General features: G+C 55.3%; 1 protein-coding gene across 6 annotated transcripts in view; it reads right to left on the minus strand.

Annotated features, from left to right (window-relative positions):
- The window catches only part of RIMBP2 (RIMS binding protein 2), a 220,203-nt gene that overhangs the window by 53,281 nt on the left and 146,066 nt on the right, over positions 1-20,856 (minus strand). For all 6 annotated transcript variants that reach the window (XM_072953349.1, XM_072953352.1, XM_072953350.1 and 3 more), the window contains exon 5: positions 2,821-2,925. In XM_072953349.1, coding sequence (XP_072809450.1) covers positions 2,821-2,922 — 102 coding nt within the window. In that variant the 5' untranslated portion in view covers positions 2,923-2,925. The remainder of the gene's footprint in view (positions 1-2,820; positions 2,926-20,856) is intronic.

The following is a 20,856-nucleotide window of genomic DNA, read 5'->3' on the forward strand; positions in this document are numbered from 1 at the left end:
GGAGACTGACCACCTAAAACTGTGCCGCTGGGTCCGAGAGGCTGAGGACAGGGCACTGACCACTGAGAACGGAGTCCACACACAGGTGACTTAACAAGAACCACGGCCCTGGTGAGACGGAGGCGGGCCCCCCTGGAGCAGGCTAAGAGGTAAAGCAAGCTGCAGTCCGAGGGAACAGGCTGCTCCTTAGAGAGACCGCACCCTGCTGTCTCATGGGAATCAAACTGGAGCTCAGAGAGCTCTGGTGACTTTTATCGTGGTAGGGGGACCAGGGCCAGGCTTTGTCCTCCCGTCGCAGGACACGAGCACTTGCACACCGGTGTCTGCCGCTCACTGAGACGCCTCCACGCCCTTATTCACTCAGTCTCACTCTGGAGGGCCGTGGTCTCCTCCTGTCCAGCACGCGTTCCCAGTCTCCTGAACAACGGCTGAGCGGCCGACACAGGGGTGGCAGCCAGCCAATACTTGCTGAGTGCGTGCCGTGCGCGCGTGCGTGTGTGTGCGCGTGAGTCAGTGTGCGCGCATGAGTGCACGAATGTGTAAGTGTGAATGAGTGAGCGAGCGAGAGAGCGATCCCAACAGCAAGTGCAGCCCGGAGGCTGTCCCTGCTAGGAATCAGAGACAGGAACCCCGGAAAGAACTCAGCAGCCCCGCTCCACTCGAGGCTCAGCCTGTCTAACACTTTGTACAAGAACCAGGGCTCTGAGAAGCCATGGAGCGGGCACACGTGCACTTCGTCAGCTCCCTTCCTCTGCTCCCCGCCGATGAAGCATCAACGTGTCCGAACAGACTCTCAGGCACAGAAACAAGCTTACGGTTTCCGGGGAGGGGAAGAGGGCGGGAAGGCACAAGCTGGGAGTCTGAGATCTGCAGACACCAACTGCTGTTTATAAAACAGACAAACAACAAGTTCATGCTGCAGAGCACAGGAAACTATATTCGGTATCTTGCAGTCACTTGTGGTGGAAAAGAACATGAAATGAATATACGCATGTTCACGTATGACTGAAGCACTGTGCTGTGCCCCAGAGACGGACACACTGGAAACTGACTAGACTTCAATAATGGTAATCTATATTCAAAAAACAAAACAGGGACAAGGCTGAATCCGGGGGAAAGGAGCAGAGGACGCCGGATGAGGCCCAGGAGGCACTGCAGGAGCTGAAGAATGGACTCGGCTCTGGAGCACTTCCCTCAGCGTCAGGACTTAGTAAGTGAAACCCTGCCTCGGAGGATGCTCTGCTGAGAAAAACGACCGGTCGCCCTTGCTGGACGATGTTTGTACTTCTGCTGGCTTTTTATCTGGCCTGGATGCTCCCAGCCTGGGGACGGGGCTTCCAGGGGTGCAGGTACCAGGCAGGCGTCTCCCAGGCGCCGGAAGGCCCCCCTCGCCCCGCATGGCGGGAGCAGATAAGAGTAATGCCGCTGTCTGCGTCCTGGCAATATCCTTTCTGGATAGCAGCTAATGAAATACTGCCTCTCAGCGTGCCAGCCAACTTCTCATGACGGGTGAAGAGGACTGTGGCAGATGCACTGCGCCGGCCCAGTGAAACCCAGCCCTAATACAAGGCTGCCGTACACGATCAGAGAAACAGCCTCAGGAGTTACTGGCCTGATGCTGCCCGCTCTGCCAATAAACTCGGGAGGAGAAAAGCCACTCTGACGGATCCCTGTCGCCAGCCAGGCGGGGCAACGTCCTGTCCTTTATTTGAGATCACAGACCTGGAGGGCCCCTCCCCCGTCCCCTGTGGAGGAGAAAGTGACTGCAGCCCCTCCCAGCCTGAGCAGGTGCAGGGGCTGGGACCAGCACCTGCACTAACAGTCAGGCTGCGCTCTGGCTGGAGAAGGGCTGGCTGCCCTCCTGTGAGTGGGGGACACCAGGCTTCAGGAAGGAAATGTGTAGGATGGGCGCTACACACAAAGACCTCGAGCCCCTGGCCATAAAGATGAAAGCTTCATACCTATTTGGAGAGAAGCAGGAGGACCAAGGCTGAAGGCTAAGAACGGGGCCGGGTTAACTTTCTTATCACAGGTGCCGTGGGGACGCGCCTTCTGAGCTGCCTGGTCCCCTCCGCCCCTCCTCCCCTCCGGTTTCTGCTCTTTCTTCTCCCTCCCCTCTTTTCTCGCCTTTTCTTTCTTCTCCTGGTGGTCCCTCTCTCATCCTCTGTTCAAGAGCTCAGGCTATACTTATTGCCCTAAAACTCAATTTGCTCATTTAATAGCACACCATGCAAATCTCCCTGAGGTAGCAGATGGAAACCCGAACTATCCCTTCTAATACTGTCGTGCTGGCCTGGGGCATGATGCACCACAGCTGACACAGCCACGCCCTCAGATGGGCATCCGACTGAGCCCCACTGCCGAGCCCCACACAGCAGCGCCGCCAACACCTTTTGAACCGGCCCCTGTGTTTCTCACAGGGCGTATTCTCAGAGTGGAAGGTCACAGGGTCCGCATACACCTGGATTTTAATTCTAACTGACGCTGTCGGGTTGCTGGCCCCCAAAGCTGAAGTGAGTCACATCCCTGTCAGCAACCCCAGGCCTGTCGTTTTCCCTGCAGTCTCGCCAGCACCAACTGTTAGAGCTTTTCGTTTGATTTTGCAGTTTGGAACCTGAACACGCGTCAACTTAGGGTCAACTAGAGACACGGGGCGGCACACGTGACTCAGAATCCTCCCACGCCAGGAACGGGAGGGGGACGCTCTCAAGCCTGCAAGAGAGGGCTCGGGGGAGCAACTAGCCGGCTCCCACCTCTGGTCCCCTGCCCACTGCCGCTGCCCACCTCCCCCCAGCCCCAGGCCCAGGCCCACCAGCTCACCTTCTGCAGAAGGTCGATCTCCTGCTGCTTGGCGCTGAGGACAGCCAAGGCTTGTTCATGCTCCAATTCCAGCTGCTGCCGCCGTTCCGCAGCCTCTCGCATGTGCTGCGGGGGGAGGACAGGTGGGTCAGCCTGGTGCCCCGCAGGGAGCGGTATCCCGGGTCCCCGCGGCCAGCAACCCGCTCTGACTCACCACCCGCCTTCCCGGCTCCTCCCAGGGGCTGCAGGGAGAGCCGGAGAAACCCTCCCACCCACAAGCCTTTCTCCCTCAGTTTTCACTTTTTATGTTTTACATGCCAGGAGCACGTGAGCACAACTGGGTCTCCTGCAGAGATGAATTCCTCTTCTTCCTGTTTTGAAAACTGCTCTCCTCTTTCTGTTCTCCCCCAGGTCTTCTGCAAGTACCAGCCAAGATTGACGGATCTTTCCCTGCACAGGGCTATCGTTCTGAGCTTTTCACCACCACGTAAGTAATGTCATCCTCGCAATCATCATAGGAGGGAGATGCTATAACCAGCCCCATTCTACAGATGGGAAAACTGACACAGTTTTCCTTGTTTGCCCCACATGGTAAGCGGCCATGTAGGATTCAAATCTAAGTCCCCAGTGGAGCCTTTGAATCTCGGGCTTCAGTCCTGTCTGCTGACTCACGTGAAGAACAGTGCTCAGCCCCGCAGGTCCAAATGACCCCTCAACTGGTCCCTCCCCAAAGGTCCCACTGAGGCAGGGAGGCCCAGGGCTGGACCCTTTCTCTAACTCCAGCATCTTCTCCTCGTCTCTGATGACTTCTCACCCACCCAAAGTCACCCTCCAGGAGAACCCACCAGTGAGCACCAGAGGACAGCCGGGACCACCACAGCCCTGTCGTGACCCTGTGAGCCCCCGAGGCGAGGAAACACGAGAAAGGACACCACACAGAAAAAGGTGCGGGTGGGGGGGACTTCCACCACCTGGAGCACTTCCTGGAGAGCCAGGTCCACAACACCTGGATTTATCTTTCTCCCTCCCTCCCTCCCTCCCTCTTTCTTTTCTGTAACAAGATACATGCCCAATGTGACTTAGTGATCAACGTTTTATAACTGTGATCTTTTACATCAAAGTCCAGATTTCTTAAAAAAAAAAGAGAGAAGGCGTGTCCCACTGGAGGGGCTGGCAGAGGCGGAGCCACAAGCACACGCCTCCAGTTTACCGCAGTCCCCACGGTGGACCCAGCCCCTCCTTCACGGGACCTGTGAAGATAGGAGGCACCTTGCCATGCCAGGGAGGGGCCCTAGCACACCTTCCTCCTTGGCCTCAATGTGTTGTTGATTTACTGTTATTATTTACGACTTTAAAATTTTATTATTTTCATCCCCAGATTGGGGAAGGGGGCATGGGGAGATAAGGGAGGAGGGTAGGGAGGTAAATTCTATTCTTTTCACCATCTTCCTCAAGTCCACTCCACCCTCTGGCACCAGAAGTTTCTTCCTTCTGGGAGAGATTTGGAGCTGAACAATTTCAACTGCAGACGAGGAAGCTCTCAGGTATCAGGTCACAGATTTCTGCGACTTGTCTGCACTGAAAAAGTGAAGTCTTCCTGCCGTCCCACGCTGCACGTGTCATGTGTGCAGTGACATCACGTGCTGGCCTCGCCTCCAGTCTGAGCTGAACCACCACACAGTCCCCTCTACTGTCTGTTCTCTGGGAAGCTGCAGGTACCCTGCCCCAAAAGCAGACACGTGCTGGTTTCCCTGTTGCCATGGAAACCCTCACCAGAACCCGGGATCCTGGGAAGACAGACCCCTCTCCCTCAAAGCACGAACAAAATCCCACGACATGTGGAAATGGGCGTGTCTGTCCATCACTGTAACTTGCCCACGTTGGGGCCGGAATGGGTCATTAGTGTCTGTCTGTGGGCCAGACAGGCGACAGAAACAGCCCCCACACAGCCGCCTGCACCCTCGCCAGCACCCAGCCTTCCTGGCCTGAGCGTGTCTCACCATCCCAGGTGGGAGAGGGGTTCTCTGCTGCTGCAGCCCCCGCACCTCCAAGGGCCAGTCCTGACCATGCTTCTCCTGGCCCTGCAGAGCTGTGATGCCCCATCTGGGTGCAGCAACTTTCTTTTTAATGGAGGCACTGGGGGATGAAACCCAGGACCTCGTGCATGCTAAGCATGTGCTCCGCCACTGAGCTACCCCCGCGCCACAGGTCTGGCAATTCCTAACGATCTCTTAGGACAGACCGGCCCCCCTGCCCACCACCAACCCACCGTGACTCCCAGGCCAGCGGCACAAGGCACAAGGCACAAGGCCGGGACGCGCCACGAAGACAGCCAGCCACCAGCGCCTCGGAAGGTGTCAGGAGCTCTCCAAGCGCTCAGTGGCTCTGGAAACTCTTGCACAAACACTGCTCACCGACTCAGAGGGCGTTACTTCTGTCAGTATCAGGCCTCGTCTTACGAGCACCAGAGTTAAGTCATGTTGCTTGTTCCCCACCAACGTTCATGGATTGTCGGAGGGCAGGTGGACCACCTGTGCAAGGCTTTTAGTTCCAGAGAGGGATCTGTTCCATTTCCTCGTCAGTTTTCTCCTTCTTTATGTTTATTCATCCAACCAGTATTTACTGGGCGCCTACCACGTGCCAAGAGCCTGGACACACAGAGCAGCAGGACTCGGCCTCCCTGAACGGACGTCCTAACTGTGGGAGCAGGTGAGAAAGGGCGTGAGCGAGCCGGCAGGCCAGACCACAGCAGGCGGCAGCAGGGAGCTTCCGCTGGGCCACTCAAGCCGGCACGCAGCCACCTCCAGCTTACAGGGCTGGCCGCCACTCCCCTCCCACCGCCGACCCGACAATGAAGTGTCCGCCTGCCGCTGCCGTGAACACTCACTCACTCACTCAGCAGTAATTACCAAGCACCTGTCTCGTGCCCCTCGCCACCCTGGGTTACAAAGGCGTCAGTGAGGAAACAAAAACAAACAAGCCCAACGCCCGGAGTTTATGTCCGAGGGGAGAGCCAGATGCAGCCGCGCACTAAGCCACGCGTAGTGCGTGGGGTGGTCCTGAATGCCACGGAGGAAAACACAGCAGGGGGCTGGGGGATGGGGCTGTGGGTGCGGCAGAGGCCGGCAGGATCCAGTGAAGGAGCTGGAGCCCCACCGAGGAGACGGCACTGAAGCAGAGACCAGGGAGCTGCGGGTGGAAGGGTCTTCCAGGCCCCGGAACAGCATGGCGCCAGGATTCCTCCAGTCCTCACCCAGAGGACGCACTGGGCCGGGTCTGTGGGGCTGCGGGTGTGAGGCCAGCCCTGAGCGCTTGGGAAGCCTGCAGGGTGTTCCCTGCTCCAGACGCTGCTCACTGCTTCACATGACGTCCCTTAGGAACCAAAGACTGTGAGGGGGGCGCCTTTCTCCTACGTCACGTCAGGAAGGAACACCTTTCCAGAACACGCTAGACAGCTTCTACTGCTCAGAACCGGCCAGATACCCACATGAACCCATGAATCCCAACCCCTGGCAGCCAGCAGCCTGAGAGATCTCTGCACCCAGAAGGTGGGTCACGTTCTTTCTCTGTTCGGAACCCCTCAGTGACCCTCACCACCCGAGTAAAGCTGCAGTGATGAGGCTGCAAGTCCTGCCTCCTCCTTCCTCCCAACATCCCTCTACCACTGTCTGCCTATCCCACTCTGCTCTCCACCCTGGGCTTTATCTTTCCAAAGGCCAGGCACCTCAGGGCCTTTGCACATGCTATTCCCTCTGCCAGTCACACCCTTCCCCCCAATACTGGAAGAGCTTGTTCTCTCAAATTCCAGTCTTTGCTCAAATACCACCTTCTCAGTGAAGCCATAAGTAAAACTGTAACTTCTCCCTTCCTCAGCATCCTTATTCACTGCCTTGCTTTATTTTGGCCCAGAATACTTACCACCATCTAATATACTACACATTTCACTTGCCCAATGTCTGCCTTCCCACCCTAGAATGTAGACAGGCACCTGGTCTCCAGCTGTAGTCCCCGCCCCTGAACAGGTCACTCAGTACAGAAGCCAAATCCTTAAAGCTGTCCTTTGTGATCTGCCCCCGGGACTCCTCGAAGCTCAGCTCTGACCACCTGGCCTCCTCACTCAGTCTGCTTCAGCCACACTGGCCTTTCCCAGCTCCTGGAACTTCCTCAATATTCTCCAGCAGGTGTTTATAGGGACAGTGATGGTGGAGATGTGTTTCCAGGAATTCAGGTCAGTTAAAGGTGGAGGGCAGTGATCAAGAGTCAGACTGCCTGGGTTCAGGTCCCAGCCCTGCTGCCTCCCAGCTCTGCATCCTCGAGCTAGTGACTTGACCTCTCTGTGCTTCATTCGCTTCTTCAGGGTTAATTATTCATCAGCATTATGATGAATTTGTAGAAGGCTAATTAACTAACAATTAAGTAGATAACTAATGTTGATTAGTTAATTATGAATGAACACCTGCTTCGTAGGGGTGTTCTGAGTGTTACATGAGTTAGAATAGTACCTGGCGTCAACTAAGTCCACCACCTTTTACCCTGAATACAAGAAAACCCCTCCCCATCGACCTTGTGCAGTGTCCTGTCACCCAGGACCTCGCAGTGCAGCATCAGGTAATGAAGCAGTCTGTGACGCAGCAGCCCGAGACGCACCACGCAGCAGCCTGGGACGCACGCGGCAGCCCGGGACGCACACAGCAGCCCGGGACGCACGCAGCAGCCCGGGATGCCTCTTTAGCATAAACTCAAGGTGCGTAGGAGAGGCAGAACGTATCCAGCGACCAGCGACTCCACCAGCAAGGCGCCGAGTGGCTGGGCTGATGGCACCGGTAAGATGAGGTGATAAAGAACACTCGCTGCCACTTGTTAAGCACCGACCACGTGCCAGGCACTCTCCCAAACGATGCTGCGTGCTGCGGCCACCGTTTACACGGGCCACACGCTCAGGGAAGCCGAGTGGCTGCTTAAGTCCAAGTCCACACGTGGCGCTGGAAGCCACCCAGGAACGGCAAACTGCAAAGCCAGCGTACGGCTAACCACGGACCCCCTCCTGGCCTGAGCCCCTTCTCCCTGGCCACCCTCACCGTGACACCCACCAGGGCAGATGAGGACCCTCAGGCTCCCTAGCAGCCAACCTGGTTTGGAGGGATGACTACGCAGCTGCTTAACTGCACTATTGTTCGGGCTGATTTTTGTACCGCTGTTTATTTTGGAAGTGGGCGCTGCCCGCGCAGCCTGGCTCATCTTTATTTCGCTTTGGGAAGGAAGTCATCAGGGGAAGGAGGAAACCACTTTCCTTACAAGGATTCATTAGACACGTTAAATGAACATGGCTTTTGCTCCAGGCGTGCTCCCACAGGCCTTGGGTGTCACTGGAGGACAGAGGAACAACGAACACCTGAGTGGAGTCCTTGCTTAGAGGCGAAAGGGGGACGGGGGCTTGTTGATCAGAGGGATGGAAACAGCTGGGTTGGAAACGGCTATTACAGCTCTCAGGCTGATGAACCAAGTCAATATAAAGGGGTTGTCAGAAAAGCAAAAACAATGGGTAAAAACATACGCCCTCTGGGGGACGTCGTATTTCAGGTTAATTACGATGACCGTGGCAGCTGGGGGGACAAGATTAGCTGCGAACTTTCTGTTGATTCAGTGCATCGCCCACACCTTACTGCCCCTTCAAGGCCACCTCCCCTCCGGCTGCGGCCCGTTTATCTGCTTCACTGCTCAGCAGACTGCTTACAGGGATGTCTCACCCACTGTCTGCACGACCTCACTCCCCGCTCACCCTCCCAGCTCCTTCATCCGGGTGTCCCTCCTACCACTCCTGCCGAGACGACCAGGCCAGCGGGCACTTCTCTGGCCTGGGGCCCAACCTCCCAGCAGCATGTGACATGAGGGGCCACCTCCTCGTGAAACAACTTCCGCTCCTGTTTGTTTTCTTTAAATAGAGCACTGAGGACGGAACCCAGGACCTCGCGCATGCCAGGCACGTGCTCCTCCACTGAGCTCCACCCTCCCTGCTCCACATCACGGTTGAACAGCCATGTATGAACCATGCTCCCAAATGAAATCTTTACTTCTGCCCTCACACCCAGCGGCCCACTCGTCATCTCCACTTGGATGTGCCAGAGGAAGCTCAACTTCAGCCTGTCCAAAACACAGTTCTTGACTTTCCCTCTCCAACCACTTCCTTCCCCAGGCTGCTCCATCTCGGCAGTGACCCCCCATCCACTCAGTTCCTGGAGCCAAAAGCCAGGAGTCTCTCCTCATCCCCTTCCCTCCTAGTCCAACATCCAAGTCCTGAGAAAATCTTCCATTTGCACCAAAATCTTTCCCAAATTGGCCCCTTTCTCCGCCTCCCCTGCCACCACCCCCGGGCCAGCCGCCGTCACCTCCCCGGGGCCATCACCAGACTTACTGTTGGTCTTCCTGCTGTCAGTCCTCCACAGGGACAGGTCCCCCACGCGGCCAGGGAGCTCCCTCCAGAACATGGCCACCCGTGATGGCTAATTTGGTGCCTGGGCTAAGGGAGGCCCAGGGACCCGGGGAAGCATGATTTCGGTGTGTCGTGAAGGTGTTTCCAGAAGAGATCAGCATTTGAATTGGTGAGCCGGTAACAGCGGCGGTCCTCACCCAGGCAGGAGGGCACCGTCCCCCCTGCCGTGGGCCCGAGTAGAACGAGAAGACGGAGGAAGGAGGAATTCAGTCTGACCTAGGACATCCATCTTCTCCTGCCCTTGGACACTGGCCTCTTGGGCTTTGGGGCTCAGAGTGGGACTTACACCATCAGCCTGCGAATTCTCAGGACTTTGAACTTGAACCGAATCACATCGCCAGCTTTCCTGGGACTCCGGCTTGCAGATGGCAGGCAGACCGTGGGACCTGTCAGCCTCTGTAATGTGTACCACTTCCTGGAACAAATCTCCTCTTATGTCTGTGTATCTCTCGACTATATCCGGCTGGTTCTGTTCCTCTGGAGGACCCTGTCCAATACACTGTCCTCTGCTTAAAGCACTCAGTGGCTGCCAACTGCCCTCGGAACAAAACCTCAGCTCTCTGCCACAGCTGACGGGTTCCTCCGTCGTGGGGCCCACTTCTCTGCCTGATCTCTTACTGCCCCCCCCACTATGCTGCAGCCACACCGGCCTCTGACCAGCCCCACTCTTACACCAAGCTCGTCGCACCCCCCCACCCCACGTCTTGGCATATGCCACCCCACTGCCTGGGACGCTGGTCCCTGGCCTCTCGCAGCATCTGTCCCTGCCGGAGGTTGTCTCGCTTATTTATGTGTTTGCCCATTTTCTGTCTTCCCTCCTCCCCACTTACCTGTGAGGTCATTAGACTAGAGAACTCACCTCCACCTGCTGACACAACCCAGGGCCTCGAACAGCCTCTGGCACGTAGTACGACAGAGTAAATGATCGCAGTGAGGCCGCCTATCCAGAGCCCCCTCCCCGACTCGGCCCCCCCGCCGCATGCCCCATCACCTGCGGGACCTATTACTGCACTGCGTGTAACACCCGCATCGTCGTCATCACGACGTGCGCTGCTGTTATTATTCTGCACGTAATACACGCATTACTACCACACTCACATTATTATCATCGTTCTGCGTATAATAATAACACTGCAACAGGCTTGTACTGTGCTGACTATTTTTGTGTAATGCTCACTTTCTCAGCCGGGCTGTAAGTGCCCCTTGCAGCAGAAGCCTAACCCACATTCGTCAAATGGAATTCAACCAGCGATGATGGAAGACCCCCGCTGTGGCTGTCAGGAAACCAGACTTCTGCATTTGGGGGAGGCCAGAGGGGACAGAACCCTCACCACCTGGGATCCCACGTCTTAACCAAACGTAGAGGCAGAACTGTGACGCAGACCTGTCGACTAGTTCTGGAGGCGCACCATGCTGGTCGGATGTGCCCCACACTTCTTCACACGCTCCCTTGACGACTGATACAAAGAAGAGTCAAAAGGACGGTGAAAAAAACATTTAAACCAAAACTAGGAGAAAGGCCGGCTTTGAAGCTGAAATCTGTGGAGCTAGGTAGACGGTGGGGCTGGGAGTGGAACATCACTGAGCGCTACGAACCACCCAGACACAGAAGCAGACGAGCCCCGAGCCTTACAAGCAGACTAAACGCCCTCACGGGTCCCGGCCTGAGGAGGCGCTACTGATTCGCCCTGGACAGCAGTGACTTCCCACACAGAGCCAGCAGAGATGTCTACGGTGAACACCACAGCGCTGCAAGGCTAATGTTTCTGAGATATTACTATTGCTCTCTGTGATAACCATCTACACTTCTCCTCCATTTCTTTCCCATTTCCCATCCAGATGGCCACGCCACTCTGCTCACCACCTCAGGGAGGATGGACAGGGTAAGGGACAGAAAAAAGGGCTCTCCGGGACTCTGGTGCACAGACTCGATTCCTCTGAGGACATGAAAGCACACCGACAGACGACCTGTGGGAACTGAGGCCGGGGCTTCCCTCCCAACCTGCAGAGAAATACCGCTTCGTCAGAGGTCGACAGACTGAGAAGCACTTGTGTATACAGACACTGGTGGGTTCTGGAGAGCAGGCTTTGGCTCTGCTCTCCAGAAAGTTCCAGAGAGGTGAGACCCTACAGAACTTAAGGCTGGTGGTGAGTCCCCCGGCAGAGATTCCCGCACCCCACGGGGCTAACCAGGAGTCCATGGAGCCCACACAGCTAAACTGCTCGATTCTTTAGCCCTTTATTTAACTATACTTTATTGCATATTTGCATACTTTGCTGCAAATTCTTAAAAGAATTCTCATTACAGGAGAAAAAATCCGTAACTCTGTACGGCGACAGAAGTTAGACATTGTGGTGATCATTTTGCAACATACACAAACATCAAACCACGATGCTGTACACCTGAAACTGACACAATGCTGTTTGTCAATTACACCTCAACAAAAATTCTCTGGGCTTACACTTTACAGTGATGTCCTGTAACTTTAAGCCTTGTCTCCAAAATGACAGAAACAACTGGTAGACTGGCTGCTCATATGTCTCTAAAGCATAAATGTACACACTAAGCACTGGCACGCGTGGGTGGGGGCAAGATGGACTCCCCAGCACCTTGCTTTTAAGTGCCCCAACCCCAACTCCGGGGCAGCGTGGTGCGCCTGTCAGCTGCCCTGCCGCCCTCAGATCTACTGCCCCCCCGTATCACAGTAACTGCATTTGCCAGGCTGCCCTGCCCCTGCTGCTCGCGTTAGCCAACAGGAGGCACCGGAGCGCGGGAAGACCAGGGAAGCAGTGCTCCTGCCCCGGCCCGCTCCCGGTGTTGTCTCTGCAGGCGGCTCCTTCCCCTCTGGGCTCGCGCTCCTGCTGGGCAGCCCTCAGCGCCTGGCCCTGGGAACACCAGCACCCCGCCGCTGTCTCTGCAGCCGCCCAGGTGGTATTTCCAGGTTGCTCACCCGACTCCGCAGCTCCTCCACCTCCCGTGTGACCGGTCCCCTGCGTTAAAGCCCCTCCGCCTGAAAACACCTAGACTGCTCCCCGTCCTTCAGCTGAGTCTGGCCAAGAGCCGGAAGGAGAAGGACGCAGCCAAGTCCCAACCGACAGCATCTTTCCCGCATTCTTTCCAAAGGAGAGCCTGAGAGAGTTAAATACCTCTAGGGGGAAATGTCGCATTTCTTTCACTTGAGTTTTCACACTTAGATTCAACTCTGCTTCAGATTTACTGTGACAACTGGAAGAAAAAAAATGAAAACCCACTGAAACCTGAACTTTGCGGACACCCTGCAAAGCAGAAATGAACCCGCCCAGGGAAGTTCAGTGTGAGAATGGCTTCCTTCCCTTGCCCACAGTCTCACTGGTTTGCTGTGATGTCCCTTAGTCAGTTCGCTTGGAAGATTTCTACCCCCCCCCAAAAAAGGTTTGTGCTTCTTTCCAACTATGAACGGCTGTTCCTCCCATTCTCAGCGCAGTTGGCCTTGGACTGACAGACACTGTAGTGAGTCTCCACTGTGTCCTCCCTGGGACGCTGGGGCACAGACACGCAGTCTCAGGGGGCTCTGAAGCCCATGCTTCTGTGCAGGAGGTGGAAGGAGTTCAAGGATGATGCTCCCTGGGCCCAGACCCCAGCCTCCTGTCTAGGAAACCTTCTTACCGAAACAGTAAAGGCTGGAAGTCCAGTGGGCTGAGGGATTTCTAAAAACTCAGAAGGATGCAAACATCCTTCCATTTCATTTCTGAGATACACCCACCAGCCGAATACCAAAAAACTTCAGAAACTGTACAAATGGAAGCAAACACATCCTCCTACCCCATTACGCACCCTCCGTTCACAGGCACTGTAAAGATGCTCAAGAGTGGACTGGGGGATGGACAGATGGACGGGCGGATGGCCAGGAGACTCCGACAGCTACGCATCCCCACTCCCTCAGGGGCCAGGCTTGCCAATCAGCTCCTCAGCGGGCCGCCCAGTGCCCGTGTTGGGCCAGCTTTCACGCCCCAGGAGTGTTCAAGGTCACTTCTGCTTCCTTGACTGTGATTAGGATGTTGCCTCTTCCCTGAATGGCCTGAGCTCCCCCTGAATGTTCGCGAATCCCCCTCTGCCCCAGACCCAACTCAAACTTCACCTTCTCTAATTTGTCCCAAACGCTCTTGTGCTACTGGTTTCCTTTTCCGCAGTGGACACCTGCTCATCTGCTCTGCCGGCATCCATTGCCTGTTCAAACCATAGCAACATCCTGAATGACCTCACGGACAGCCCCCTTTCCCTTCAGCCTCACGTTCTGCAGGGAGTAACCCCAAGCCCAGGCTGCAGGGTCTGCATGCGAGCTACACTCCTCTGGGTACAAGAGCCCAAAGCTCTCTTCCATGGGCGCTAAACTGGTGGGGGGTAAGCCAGGAGGCGCTGGCTGTCATCCCTGACACAGCCTGGTGAGAGCCTGCCTGGGAACTGGACTGACGCGGAAGGAAGCGGAGACGAAAGACGAAGGGAGGCTGTTCTCGGTAGCACCTCAGCACCCTGCTGCAGCCCTGACTGAAGCCTAAGCTCTCTCTCGCGTTTCCCACTTTATAAACCGATTATTTCCCTCTTTTGTCCTTAAAACTGTCTGACTTAGGTATGCGTGAACTTTATCTCAAACGGTCCTCACGAAGATATTTTTCAACAGCATCTATGACTGCCACAAACCCTACTGCATTCTGTCATGTCTCATATTGCACACGGAACCTGCATGATTTTTCAGTCCTGTCGCTCAAAATAAAGAGACAGCTGGTGATCATGACAGCTTTGGAATTCTTTCAGTTTGGGGGAAGAAGCAGTCAGAGAGCCAAGGGAGCTTCCAAGAGTCAGACGACACCTTCTCAGCAGCAGAAAGAGTATAAACGGGGGGGCAGTGAGGTGGGATGAGGGCGGGGCGCTTGGCGCCATGTCCTCCCGGGCCAGGAACAAAGTCCTAAGCAAAGTCTTGGTGGCACATTTCATTATTCAAGGAAATGAACTTCATCTGCAGGGTAGCCATGTTGTGTGAAGGATGACACCCATGAGTCCAGCATCGGAACCAACCAAGGGGGTTTCAGCGAAACTCTGGCTGGATGGCCAGCCGAGAGGATTGAAACAGAGGCCACACTTAAACACAGACTGGAACTCAGCCACCCTGGGAAAGGGTTCAGAAGGATGGACGGGTGAAGCGGGCAACCACGAGCCTTCGTGGGAGCTCCGAATCCGGCTCTGGGGGCCACTGCAATGAGACCCTCACTGGTGTTCACTGTTGACTGTACAACTGGTGGCCGTCTGTGTCCTTCTTGTTCCTGTAAGCAGGATGTGCTGTCATGGTTCTCCCAGAGACCACTGCCCAAAGCACCCAGCCCCAGGCACCTACGTCCTCATCTAAGCGTGTAACGTTCACTAAGTTCTGGAAGTGCGTCTGACCAAGTATTTGACACATCTAACACATCAAATCTGCACAACTCTTGAGGCAGGAAATATTTTTCTCCCTGTTTACAGAGAAGGCAACCAAGGCCCAGAGAGGCTAAGTAACTTGCCCAAGGCTGCCCAGCTAGTCAACGATGAGGCCATATTTGAACCCAGGGAGCCAGCCCCCAGATCTGCGCTCGCCGTCCCTCCACACTATCATCAGTCTGCTCTACAGGAGACTTCCCGTGGGACCCCACGCATATCCGGGGGACGTGCTGACGTCCAGCAGACTTTGCAAGAACTGTCTTGCAGGGCCTTGGCGCCACTCCCAGCCCCTCCGGCGCTCGCAGGGCACTGAACACAAGCCGTCCTAGGCCACGTGACCAGCGCCAAGAGCCACCCGCACTTCTCCGGGGAGGCAAGTTACATCGTCACCAGCATAACTTCCACGAGTCATCACCATCCCGGCTGTCCCGGGAGCACCCGGGGCCACGGGTCCTCACAGACAGTCTGAAGCACCCCGGCTCTCACCCCAAGACGAACTCCCGCCAAACTCCTAACATCTGGCTTCCGTCTCCTTTCACAGACATCGTTCCGATTCAAGGGCATGTCCCCTGGGAACACTTCCTGTCTGAAAAGCCCTGGAGATGAGGCACCGCAGCAAACAGCGCCTGTCTGAAACGCTCTGCCTGTGGCAGGGCTTATTTTTAAAGCAGTGGTATTTATAGCCGGATGTCGGCATTAGCACGAGCGCTAAGTAGCCTACAAATGTCAAGGTGCCACTTCCCCAGGAAAGCTCGGATGTCGCACGGGCGGACAAGCGTGGAGCAACTGAATCATCTCCTCAGCGTCAGATCAAAGGGGGCTCTGTCGTCTGCTTTGGGTCCTGCCCTGCCAGGGCCAAGAAATGAAGGGAGAAAGTCATTTCCCGTAATACGGTTAACAGAGGGGCTTCTAGTGCCACGTTCACGGGATCTGGCCCGCTCAGTGGACGTAACGGACCGTTTCCGTGCCCACAATTTCCCTTCGCCAGACACCTGGTGAAGAGAACACAGCACTTACTGAGTTCATGTCTTCAAAAACAAGAAAGGAGGCACTGAAAACTGTTTACTCTCCCTGCCACACGACTGCTCATCTTGTCTGTGTGGAAGTCAGATTCATTCATTATGAGAATTGGCATGAAAGAGAGCCATGTGAGCTCTGGAAGCTGAAATCTATTTTTAGCCAAAATATCTTAGTTTCTCAAACTGGAAAAAAAATCAGGAAGGTAGGAACCCCTTTACAAAATCTTGGAGCTCTCCTGACTCCTAATTTGCCCTCAAGACACTGGATAAGCCTTGCTCTTGCTCATCTGACTCTGATGGATTCTGAAAACACAGAGACAGCAGCGTTCAGAGTCACTGAGGTCATCTTCCTGAAGCACAGGCTTCACCATGCCCCAGAGGTCCCCAGCGGCCTGGGCTAGGGGTCAAGGCCGGTCAGGAGCAGGACACAGTCAGTCAGACCTGCACCCAAATGTCATTTCTTCCACTTACAAATGCCACAAAGGGGAAGTGCTGAACACTGAGTCTTCCCAGAGGAGGTGACAGATGAGTGGGTTTTTGAGGATGCACAGGAGTTGGTTAGAAGAGGGAAGGGCAAAGCAAAGGCCCTGTGGCCAAAGGGATCAATGTGAAGTCAAGGGTGAAAAGGAAGCCCGGTGTGCCGGGAGTGTGGGGGGTGGATGCAGACTGTTGGAAGGGGAAGCCAAGAGGGTCAGCAGAAGCCAGAATGACATCACCCTCACTCTCAGAGCGATGGGCAACCACGCAAGGACCTGGACTGGGCACAGCACAGCCGGACTGGTACTCGCGGAAGCTGCGGTGTGAAGGGAAGAGTGGAGCGGAGCCAGAGTGGAGGCAGGAAGAGGCAGGAAGCTAGGAAACTTCTAACACAACCTGAGGGGGAGCACGCCTCCCAGCCTCAGGCAGCGGGAGTAGAAACGGGGAGACACAGGTTGGCTTGGGAGGTATTTGGATGGCTTATTTTAAATAAACAGGACAGTTCATGAACTGCACAGCCAGGACGAGGGACCAGGAATCGCACGCCTCTGGACAGGGCAGCTGGGCAGATGGCACAGCTGGGAAACAGAATCAGACCCGGCTTCTTATTTCAGGACCTGTGGGTCTGTGTTGAAACAGAGTTTACCTCCTGGCCATGTGCTTTCATTTATCCAAAAATGATCATGGAACACTCACTCCGCGCCAGATGCCTGATGCTTGGAAGGGACTAAGGAGTGAGTCAAAGATCATCTCTGCTCTTGTGAAGTTCACATTCTGCTCGGGAGGGGGATGCAGAAGGCACACAGGGAGTCTGGTAAGCACATGAGGACCTCAGAGACCAAGAGGAGGATAGGGAAGCGGGGGGGTGGGGGGTGGGGGCAGCAGCGGGGACTCCACTAGAGCCGGTCAGGGAGGTGACGTTTCAGCTGAGAGAGCTGAGGGAAAGGGGCAGATCTGGAACAAGTGAGGTGATCCCCTGCTGTGGGTTCAGCTGTGCCCCCTAAAACGGCGTGTGGGCCCCTCACTGGACTGCACCCTTGGTCATTACATGTGGACCTGACTCTTTCTGTAATCACTGCATTCAGTTCCAGTGAACATCACGGCTGTTTTCGCCAGTACAGGTCACGCTACAGTGAATATCCCGGGGACGTACCGGAGGCTCTGCGCCTTACGTGGGCTCCCAGCGCGGAGACCGCAGGGGAAGGGGAGGCGCACGCTAACTGTGGAGAGGCCCAGGACCAGGGGAGGCGGCAGCCATTCACCCACGCCCCACTCCTCGCGGGCCCTGGGCACCATCACTCCTGAACGCGTCTTAACCTGACAGAGGGAACGGCAGCTTAATGCCGTTTTAATCCACGGCAGAGAGCGAAGCTGAACACCTTACAGCAGCTGAGCTCAGCAGCTCAGACTCTTGATGGGCTGCCTGGGGCTCCCAGCAGAGAACAAGGAGAAAACCGTCAAGTCCACGGGGGGGGGGGAGCGTCCTAGTCTCAGAATGAGACCCAGATCCGTCCTTTTGCTGGATACAAGTAAGACACGTGTGTGTCCCACAGCACCAGCCAATGAACCGGCAGTGCCTCTTACCAAAACCTCTGCCTGTGGAGATGGGAACAGAGAATGAAGCTTTGAAAGCAATGCATTTCCTGTTTCTTGCCAGTCTCTGAACATCCAGATAATGCTATCAGCTGCCTGGATCAGGCGCATCAAGGGTTTTGCCGGAGACAGAGCCTTAAACATTATTCTCATGTCCCAGAGAACCCTGGAGGGCTTTACTGGAGCTCGACTATCAGAACTCAGAAAATGAACTCCAAAACCTTAATTAAACCTGACAATAACCGGGCAGGTTTGTATTCATAGGTGTAAGGATGAGTCTCCGCGCACAGATACAATATAATGGAAGGGTGAGAGATGGGGAGCCCGAGACAAGGGAACATTAATTGTCACTGCCAGAGTTACTTATTAATCCCACATACTCAGCTGCTCATCGACACAAAATAGGCCTCGGATTATCTGTGCTGAAACTGACTAATCTGTTGATCAGGAGAACAAAACCTGGTCCCGAATACTACCTTTGTCTTTGAATCATAAACTATAACGTGTTAAGTTTAACTCTTCAGAGGTGTTCTGTATATTCCCGGGTCAGAGTTCTAGGATTTGCACTGCGTGCTGGTCACAGAACCAGAGGGGGCTGCGAACTTTCACCTGTCGACCTGCCGTCAGCCTGGCCTGTCACACTTGGGCAGAGTGCTCAGGGATCCTTGACGTCAAGGAACAGGATGGTCCTGTTTAAGGCATGATTTTTTCTCTCAATTCAATAAAAACCAACGTTGAAATGCCTCCCTCCACCGTCTTGCTGGAAATGTCCAAAAACTTGAAAGTGGTCTGGGGCTTGCCGGTGGGTCAGCAGGGCTGGGAGGGGATAACGCACTGGCAAATTCATCTGTCTCTCTCTCTCCAGGAATCAGGAACTTCTTTGCCAGCACGGCCACACTCACAGGTTCTGGGCGGACGTGAATCTGGGGGACGCCGTCCACTTCCCCTGGCTTCCCCGCGGCTGCAGTGCCCGTCAGGCTCCAGGAGCTGCCCTCAGGCCGGGGGTGGACAGCGGCCGGCACTGTTGGTCTCTGTGCCTCAGCCCCCGGCCGGTCCACCAGCCCACACCTCTGTAAGTGCTCGCTGTACTGGGCGCTCTCAAAGTGAACACTTGGAGCGTGCTGCTGTCCCCTGCCAGGACAGCAAGGCTATCCTGCAACACAGGTCTCTCTGCACCTGACAAACAGCCCGTCTCACGGGTCCTGAGCAAGACATGGGGAAGGGCGGCAGGATATGCTCTGGTCAGACGCAGAAACCAAAGCTTCACAAGCTCCTTTCCGCTTCACTGGAGCTGGCAGGACGCTGAGCACCCAGAATGCCCTGAACATCCAGCAACAGGAAGTGCACGTGAAAACACGAGGCTCTTCTACGGGACACCCGAGCCTGAGACGCTGGAGGGAAAAATCGTGTGGTTCGCTCCACTTCATCCCAGGCTACACACTTGTGCCAAGACCCGAGCAGGGGGCTGTTGGACTCGGAGGTGAGGAGCCTGGTGGGGGGACATCCTCGTCTGACGGTCCCCCAGCCGGGGCCGAGCAGACGCTAGAAATCACAAACTCGCCGGCGGTTTGCCCTCTTGGAGAATCTGAGTCTCAGCCAGACAGACTGCATTTCACTTGTGGCTGCATTTTGGCGGAAGCACTTGAAGCCCAGAGAAGCAATCCTTCTAGACAGGCTTCCTGGACCACAAGCCTGCACTTGCTCCACTGGTCCCCACCATGGCAGGCCAGGTCAGGAATCACGTGGTCTCTCGCTCAGGCATGTGTGCGATCACTCATGCACCCAGTTCTGTCGCTGGTGCATGTGCTCACTCATTCACTTTGCATTCATTCATTCACCTGTTCAGTGACTAATTACTCAATATTTACTGAGTGCCCCCTCGATGCCAGATTTTGTCCTGCACACTGAAACAAAGTCTCTCTCAAGGAGGTTACATTTTTGGAAAGAGAAAACAAACAACACACAAACAGACAAATAAAACAAGTAAGATAAGTTTGCTCGGGAGACAACACAATAGGATGATGTGGTAGCGACTGGCCTGGATGAGGGCTCCTGGAGATAAGAAGGCCAGGAAAGGCATCACCAAGTAACGGACATGACACCAAGACTCAATTGGTCAAGAGTCAGAAACACAAAGTGCTGAGGGAAATGGCATTCCAGGTGGGAGAAGCAGTAAGTGCAAGGGCCCTGGGGTGGACACAAGTGTAGTATGTTCCAGAGACAGGGAAGGCCAGCGAAGCTGGGCCCAGGCTGTAAGGGGTCATAGTAGGAGTCAGGGGGGAAGGATTCGGTGAGGGGCAGAGAGAGCAGGGTCCTGCAGGAAAGAGTTTAGATTTTCATCTCTGTGTAGTAAGAAGCCATCGGTGAGGGTGAGCAGCCGGGACATGATTCAATTTTAATTCCACTAAGGTGGCTGTGGCTCAGCCCCAGGGGACAGTCAGTCTCAGGAAGGACATACATTCCTGAAGGCTTTGCAAAGCCGAGGGCTCACCTCTTAGCTAAGCAGGGGGCTTAGAATATCGGCTATCGTACGCAGGGAAGACTTGAGAATATCGCGCCTCCACCTCTCATTCACGCAGCAAACATTTGTTATACGGTATCTCCACACCAGGCTGGGCACTGGGGATAAACTGATTAGCAGAAAAGATACAGAACGTGCCATCGTGCTTATAAGCTCCTGGAGGTGACCAGGACAAAAGCGACCCAGACAGCAGACACAGCAAGTGCAAAAGCCCTGGGTGGCTGGAGCGTGCTCATGACAAGAGCTGAAAGGAGGCAGTGTGGCCGAGAGCAAGGAGGAGGCCGGACCTTCCAGATCTTAAGCTGCCTGGCTCCTCTCTTCATCCTGTTTCTGCAGCTCTAGCCTCTGCACTCTCCTCAAGCAAGTCAGGCACCCACCCCTCCATCTCAGGCCTTAGTGCTCGCTGTTCCCTCTGCTGGAACATTCTTTCTCCAGATTTCTGCACAACGCCCTTCCTCCCTTCACCCGGGTCTCTGCCCAGATGTCACGTGATCATTGAGACCTTCCC

Source organism: Vicugna pacos, chromosome 32 (assembly GCF_048564905.1).
Source record: "Vicugna pacos chromosome 32, VicPac4, whole genome shotgun sequence".
In the NCBI taxonomy this organism is placed as follows: Eukaryota; Metazoa; Chordata; class Mammalia; order Artiodactyla; family Camelidae; genus Vicugna; species Vicugna pacos.